Here is an 8,407-nt window from a genome sequence, read left to right as displayed (position 1 = left end):
GGGTGAGGACGAATGGCCATCTTCAACTAGACACAATTCCAAGCTGTACCACAGACGGATATCACTAGCTGGGATCAGTGAAAGTGAAAGGACGTACAGAGTGTAGCTGAGAGATATTAACTTTCCAGCGGTTTCCATCCCATTGCACATCATCCTGATCTTAGAACTAAAACACAACATATTTCTTTGCAGAATGCCCCAAAGTTTGATATGGCTACAGACTGTAAGAGTTTGATAATGTAGAAGAGATGGGTTGTTGCTGGTTGTTAGTGCATTTGTGGCACCAGAAATTGTAAGGATTCTCTAATGGCACGTGAAGGAGGTGAAGATACAAGAAGGATCTGTAGCAAAGCCTTTCAATACTCTAGCTACACCCGCGCACAGTCCCTATACATGAATACCCACTGTATTCAAGCTGTGACAAATAGAGAATAAAAAAAGTGAAACTGACATGAAATCGAAATGACCTGTTCTCCTCTCTACTGTGACCTTGGCAGGAGAGCGAGACCTGCAGATAAAAATAAGTGAAGAGTATGCCAATTTGTATTATTATACTACAAATCACTTGACACAACTACCATGCAGGTGTGTTCTCTGGTCCATATTTCAATGTGTGAATTATTCTATATGTAATTGAAACAAGACCTTGGCAGTGATGACTGGTGATGTTATAGACCCAGATGAATAACTGATTGATTAGGTTCCATGAAGAATCTACAATTCTTGACCCCAAGACGGTTTAGAAGTCAGCCTTCTGAAGTGCATACAAGCGTCACTGTACACTGAAAGATATATATATATATATATATATATATAAAATCAACAGTGCAATAGGGGACAAGAGAAATATTCCAACTCTTAGATAAATTAATGTATGAGAGATATTTTGAAGTCACACTAGCAGATAGTGGAGATAGTTTGACATCCAGTACTCATGTTGAAGTAACAGCAAGTATCCTAAAAAAAGCTTAGTTTCCAAGTTCCATACACAGCACTTCAGAAGAAAGCAAGTGCTTGCTTTATTTCAATAACTCTGCTTATCAGATTTTTCTCCAATGCGCCACTGCGCGAATTCACAGTAGTAATGAACAACCACTTAATCTGGCAATTTCACTACTCCTTTCAGAAAAACTTCATCTCCTCATTGCTTCTGACACAATGGCCTCTGCAAACACAGTGTCATAAGTTCGTTCTCTTCTCAGCAGATGAAGTACAGTTGATGTCCAGTGCTTCCTCTATGTACATACTGTCTTAGAGCACCATGTGAGTAATTAATACCGATAGTGCTGCACTGATATACAGTGATCTCGGAGTTGTTTTCCCAATGAAATTTTAGTCCTCTGGTCTCCTAGAGGCCATTGCTATTTCTGTGGCAAAGGGGTGGTTTTGTGATTTCCACCACAGCTGATCGGGACTTGTTCAGAAACTTTGGGGCGCGGCGTAGCAGCCTCTGTGCCTCAGTGAAAGCTTCAGTTAGTTCTTTTTTCCATTGAATAAACTCTGGATCACTCTGAGAGAAAAACAAACATAATATTCTCTAAATCAAAACAGATCTAACGGCATAGATTAAACAATATAGCTTATAGTTTGTGGGATATAATTGGAAAACAATCCACTAAGCACACTCTTGAATAAGGTAAAATCAAACAAAGGTTACACTATTAACAAGAAATATGCAAACCACAACCATAATCTATGCATATTGAATGCATGTTTACAAAAATTGCCATTTCAGTAAAACACTAAACAATGAAATTGGTCTACTGTGGAACAGTAATTCCTAACAAATTACTAAATGTTAACAGAAACAGAAGAGCTCACTATTACCTGCATAGGTATATTAAAGGGAAAGGACACAGGAAATTGACAAGGAGATTATTTACATCCAACCTGTAATTTAATATACTGTTGTTTTTCATTGATGTATTTAATACTTCTGCCATGGGAGATGAACATAGTTTGTAAAACATAACTCTACCAGCGATAACTGCAGTGGATTGCGATCATAGCCATAGGTGTTTGAAAAGAGGCACAGTGTGTTTTAAGGTGGAAGAGAAGAAGGGAAATGAGCAAACAAAGTGAAAAGAGGGGAAACCGAAGGAATGGAAAGGAAAGAAGGAATGAGAAGAGAAGGGCATAAAAACAGTTACAAAATGTGGTATAGTCTAGGAAATATAAAGAGGTTGTTTTTTATTTAATTAAAAAAATATTCAGTAAAAGGCAGTATTAGAAACATTTCCATTGCCGTATTTCATGACCATAGTGGAGTGAGATGGTAAATCATTAAATATCTAATTGAAATAACATGTGAACTGGATCATGGTCATATGTAGATAACAAGTGTGAAATCCTTTTGAAATCAGAAAAAACCTCAGCCAAATTCAGAGAAATCAACTAGGTAGTTTTTTGGATGCTCTTCAAAATCTTAATGAAAAACAATATTTTTATCAATGCTTTTTCATGCAAAGTGTTACATTTCTCTTTCAAATGTAAAGGAAATTGTGTCAGTAGCAGGTACTGAAATATGAACACTTTGGTTTATATTTACATAGGCAATTTTGGAGTATGTAAAGTAGTAATCATGTAGTATCTTTTTATCTACTAGAAGATTAAATGGCTGGCCTATGTCAATAGGAATGAGCAAGCAAACTTCTGGGAAGATTCACAATCTATTTTAGCCACTGTGGGTAGAGTGGTTAAACCAAGCCTTTGGGAGAGAGTTGCTGCCCAGATTGATTTGTCCAGCCACATAGATGGCCTCACAAGAAGTTTTTTATTGAAGAAATCTGTGATTAAGACACAGGAATTCTTAAATTATGTGCGTGCTTGTACTGTTTTTTTACCGTCTAGGTACAGGACCCAACTAATTGATGTTTACACTATGTTGTGGGACACTGAAAGTCTGGGCATACTCGGTGCTATTCATGTACACTTCTGGATGATGCCTAGGAACATTTGTTGTTTTTTTGCACAAATGGCACTAAACCCAGAGGGGCATATTATCAAGCCAGGCGATAAAATTATCGCCGCTTTAGCGGCAGAAAACTGCCGCTAAAGCGGCGATAATGGGCTTGATAATATGCTCTATGGAATTCCAATTGAAGCCCATGTTAGACGTCCTTCACATTTAACATGGGCTCCAATTGGAATTCCATAGAGCATATTATCAAGCCCATTATCGCCATTTTAGCGGCAGTTTTCTGCCGCTAAAGCGGCGATAATTTTATCGCCTGGCTTGATAATATGCCCCAGAATTAGGTACATCGCAACTCTATTTCACCTTCTGAGCCTAACAAACTGAATGCATGCCCTTAGGATTTGCAAAAGCAAGTCCTATACTGGGATTGTGGTGGTTGGATTCAAATTCCTTTATACAGCCTAGATCATTAGGCACAATTTGTTAGCCAGATCCCATAGATTTCAGGTGTTCTGGGACCATTCATGTAGCTTTTTAGAAAATTTGAATCACTTTTATTAATGTTCTATTTCTGCTTTATGTTGGAATTGTTGGATTTTACTCAATTGATCTCAATCTAATGTTATCACATTTTCATGATGTATCTTTGATGTTTGTTTTTATGTCTTGATGATAAAATTAGATTTTCAGTCTGACTCTTTTCCTGGTCATTGACTTTGTGTTACTTGAAATCATTTATCGGTAAGATAGTGCCACAATAATGCCTGCCACCGGAGTGCTTCACTGTTCCCTGGTGCCTCGGTCCAAGCAGAGTGTGTGCCACTGCGTAGTACAGCCACTGGGGCACTACATAGCCCACAGCCCCCTGCGTGCCTCATCAGCTGCTTGGGATTATCCATACTTAACACTGACACTTGTATCCTGGCAGGTGTTCCCCGCTGGGGGTCAACACGGATATGCCGCAGGAACACTCCGATAATACTAGTTTATATTTTAGGCACCGTGCTAGCCTTCAACCCCAGTCTTTGACGGCTGTATTACTCATTGCCCCAATGAGCAAAACTCCATTGAATAGTCCCGTGGCTAACCCAGGCCCTCAGTTTCAACAGGCTCCTTCCCTGACAGTCAGAAAGTCTCCTAAATTATACACCCCCCATCACCAATTTTTATAAAGAACCAGCTTCTAATAATACGATCAATAAATCAGACTCTTTGGATTTACCCCCAGAAGCAACACCATATGTGGTTATTTTAGCAAATGTTCCTGTTCATTCTCTACGTCATCCCATGAATCCAGGGATTCATTGAGAAATAAATCTGTTAATTGGCTAAATACTAGAGTGGGGATAGGGGGAGCCCTTTTCCCAGATATTAAAATGGTAAGAAAAGTAAAATGGGTTGGCAGGGGTCATAAATTATTACAGGGAGACTGCCTGGTGCTATCTTTGAAAACCCTAAAATTGGATAAAACTATATTAGGTTGAGCTAGTTCACCATCTTTAAACCACACCAATAGCTGTTTTACCTCTTGGGTTCTTTTACCAACCCCCCACCCAACTCCCTATGCAAATCCATCTGCTGATTAAACCAAAATATCAATCTGAACACTCTAAATTGGTCCAATACTGTCCTTTGTCATATGTCTTTCTGACATTTAACAGGTATGATGGTCTTTCTTCTCTCATAGCAGTGGACTGTGGAGTGCAATTGATCAAAATAGAGACAATATCTGCAAAGGTTTATATAAAACTTCTATTTATAATATGGGTCCATTGACTGATAGCCGTTTATGAAATCTTCATACAAATGCCAAGTTGGCTCCTTTGGCCAGTGTGGTGGACCCCCATGCAATTCCTAGTGCATGTGCCACCTCTGCCCTGTTTTGGAATGTGGCTGGGCTACGTAGTATGCATTAACTTGACAGAGTGGTTACAATTTGTGTCTGGATTTTTAATTTTATGTCTACAAGAAACATGGATCCCCGATCTAATTCACCTTAATGGTTGTAAAACATTTCACACTCCAGCTGTCTCTTTAAGATTTGGTACGCCTAAAGGGGTTTTATCAAATTGTTTCTATTTTGATTTCATCATCAACATTGCTGGTATTTATACATGTTTATATTAATGCCTGTGACCTGGACATACTATCTGTTTTATGTCAACTTAACACTGACCAGGAATTGCAAGTCTCAAATGAATCAAGAGAAATGATCTTCCTATGGGGGGGGGGCAGTTTTAACCTTCGACTGTGCCCATTGCCAGCTAACAAGGTCTCTGGACTGGTAACTCCCATGAATGATGACATTACCTATTTTTTATGGACAGCTACTCAATGAATTTCTTTTTAAATATGATCTGGATTTCTGTAATAAATTAAGCCATCGCCCGGTTGATGTAACCTGCTGCACATTTAATGGGAGAAGGGAGAATAGTGTAATTGACTACTTGCTGTTCCCAAATCACTATTCTGCCTTGGTAACCCAATTTGTTTTACGTGATCTTGCTATTAGTGATCATTTTCCCCAGAGTATAGCGTTGGAAATTAACCTAGACTACACTCCATGTTGGTCTACGGTAGATCCTAATACATTTTTAGAACAACTGATTAATAAACAGAACAAAGCTTTTGATGTTTTTTTAGATGAGACAACAGCAGCAACTAAAGTCAAAGAAGCATTTAATTGGATTACCAAGGGCATTAAAGAAGGGCTAACCTCCTATCAGAAAAACGTAGTTGCGAAGACTAATGGTTGGTTCGATCTGCTTGCTATCGGGCTCACAAAACTTAAAATAAGCCCTAAACAGGCAACCTAGGAATACCATAGAAGTCCAGAACTGCCCTAAAACTGAGAAAAAAAAGGCCTGAAAGGGGAGGCCTGGGAAAATTTACATGAGGCTTGTCGTAATAATTAGAACACAGCCTTTTGGCTTGTTATCAACTCCCCTTTTCTAAGAGAAGATGTCAGACCCTGAATTGAGATTGCAATTACAGAGGAAGATTGGTTAGCTCACTACTCTAAAGTATACTCTAATATAACAGAGAGCGTTAGCGACTCCTTTCCATCTGTGTTCATGGCGGATGCCCCCATGACCACACCTTCTCATAATCAGACTGATCTAAATTGTACCCTTGAAGAAGCCATAATTGCTCTAAAGATGAGTGAATGAGGTAAAGCTCCGGGCCCAGATGTTATCCCAATTGACCTCTTTAGAGCTAATATCGATCTTTGGGGCACACTTCTGACTCTTCGCTTTAGATACTGTCAGAGTGCTGGTTTTTTAAACTCCTGGTCTGAGTCTCATATTGTGCCTATCCACAAGAAAGGTGATCGTATTTGTCCTGCCCATTACAGACCTGTTTCCCTACATAACCCTCTAGTTAACGTGGTTGGCTGCATGCTTTTATGCAGACTACAGTATTGGGCTGACTCTAATAACATAATATCGGACCTATAATATGGATTCCAACCAGGAATTGGGACTACGGAGCAGGCTATTAACTTGAATTTACTGATAGGAAAATATGTGCACATTAAACGTGGCAATTTGTTTATGGTATTTGTCGACTTGTCCTCTGCTTTTGATTGCATTGTGCATGAAAAACGTTAGACCATCATGCTTACTATGGGTGTGGAAACTACCATATTTAACTTTCATTAGGGCATATTAGCAAGACTGGTGATAAAAGTATTGCCGTTTTAGTGGCAGGAAACTGCCGCTAAAACGGCGATAATGGGCTTGCTAATATGCGTTATAGAATTCCAATAGAAGCCCAGGTTAGATGTCCTGCAAATCTAACCTGGGCTTCTATTGGAATTCTATAACGCATAATAGCAAGCCCATTATCGCCGTTTTAGCGGCAGTTTCCTGCCGCTAAAACGGTGATAATTTTATCACCGGTCTTGCTAATATGCCCCTTAGATATTTATATTCGACTAGCACAGCAAGGGTACGTTATGGCCTTAAAGGTGAATGCACTCCACTGTTCAGCATAAAGAGAGGGGTCCAAAAAGGGCGTTTACTTGCCTTTTTCTTGTCTAATCTGTAAATCAATAGCCTGGGTAGTCCTCTAGTAAGTAAATGTTTAAATCTTCCCCAGACGACGTGGTGCTTATGCCTCGTACTCCGTTGGCCTCACAGCGTCTACTCTACAGAATTTGTTCATTATATGCAGAATTTGAGGTTGCAAACCAATATAGGTAAAACCTTTGTCATGAAAGTGGGTAAAAGAGCAGCAAAATATTGTAACATCCAAATTGAGAATACCACTAATACTCAAACATCATCTTTTTCTTATTTAGGGATTTTATTTGATTGGGAGGGGAACTGGAAAGATGCAATGAATTCCAGATGACGCCAATTCGCTAAATCTATCACGGCCTTGCTCAATTTCTCTAGGAAACTAAGCATTAAACCCCCAAAAGAGATGATGACCATATATAACTCCAAATGTCGCCCAATTGCCATGTATGGTTTTAGTCTGTGAGGATATGCAAATGTTGACTCTTTGAAGCTGACAGAAAATACCTATTTAAGAACTCTCCTTGCCCTTCCTAAAAGTTGTTCTATCTTTGTTTGTCATTCGGAATTGGGAGCCCCATACTTAGTAGGTCTGATAAAGGTTCAGCCAGTTTTGCTTGGCACAAAATTTAGTCATCCAACCATACGGACCTCAATCGAAGGATTGCCTTGGATCAGAGCGTGTTTTCAAAATTCCCTGGCTGAAGCATGTCAATCAATTCCTGACAGATATAGGCCATCCTGAATATTTTGATCATCTGAAAACCCTGATCAGTATCCCTAGGAAAGTGTTAAAGTTGGAATGTTTAGCACTGCTCGAGGAACTGAGGTTGTAGACCTAAATGCTTGACCATCTGTATTTAAAAACCAGATGATTTTGACTACCTTTGATATACAACCCTATCTAGCAAATGTACACAGTGCCCAACACAGAGTTGTACTGACACGCTTTAGGTTGGATATTTTCCATTGTGTAACCGGTTTTCCTACCACTAACAATTAGTCATGTGACCCAGTGCACTGCCCCCATGACAACTTATCCAAACAGTTCATGGTGTTTTTTTGTAAATTTCATTCAGATTTGAGGCACCTATTAATTAAGCCACTGTTATTATTATATATTTTTATTTATAGATTTTAGCAATTACAAACAGCAAACGTTTGCCCCAGACCGATTCAATTAGAAGCATGTGTTGCATGCTTAAATTCAGGGACATCTGTCATAACATGGCAAATAAATGGCCTTCCAGGCATGTAATGTCCTCGGAGCTGACTGTATTAAGTGCAGATCTAGCTACCAACTGAGGGCAACAAATGCCCGCTAACACTGGTGGAACAATTAGGAAGGAAGGGGAAGGATAGATAAGGGGGAAAGGGAAAAAAGAAGGGGGGGTGTACCTCTCTGGCTGAGCCGAAGTGGATAGTATGCCAAGGCGTGGGGCTGCCCCCCCCCCCATGCCACTGATCT

At 39.5% G+C, this 8,407-nt stretch overlaps 1 protein-coding gene across 1 annotated transcript in view; it reads right to left on the bottom strand.

Moving 5' to 3' along the window:
• Nucleotides 1–983: 983 nt before the first annotated feature.
• The window catches only part of GRK3 (G protein-coupled receptor kinase 3), a 1,147,860-nt gene continuing 1,140,436 nt past the window's right edge, over nucleotides 984–8,407 (bottom strand). Inside the window, exon 21 of the mRNA XM_085636358.1 lies at nucleotides 984–1,510. Coding sequence (XP_085492484.1) covers nucleotides 1,349–1,510 — 162 coding nt within the window. The 3' untranslated portion in view covers nucleotides 984–1,348. The remainder of the gene's footprint in view (nucleotides 1,511–8,407) is intronic.

Source organism: Triturus cristatus, chromosome 11 (assembly GCF_964204655.1).
Source record: "Triturus cristatus chromosome 11, aTriCri1.1, whole genome shotgun sequence".
NCBI classification, from domain to species: domain Eukaryota; kingdom Metazoa; phylum Chordata; class Amphibia; order Caudata; family Salamandridae; genus Triturus; species Triturus cristatus.
This window is presented reverse-complemented; position numbering and strand designations above follow the sequence as displayed.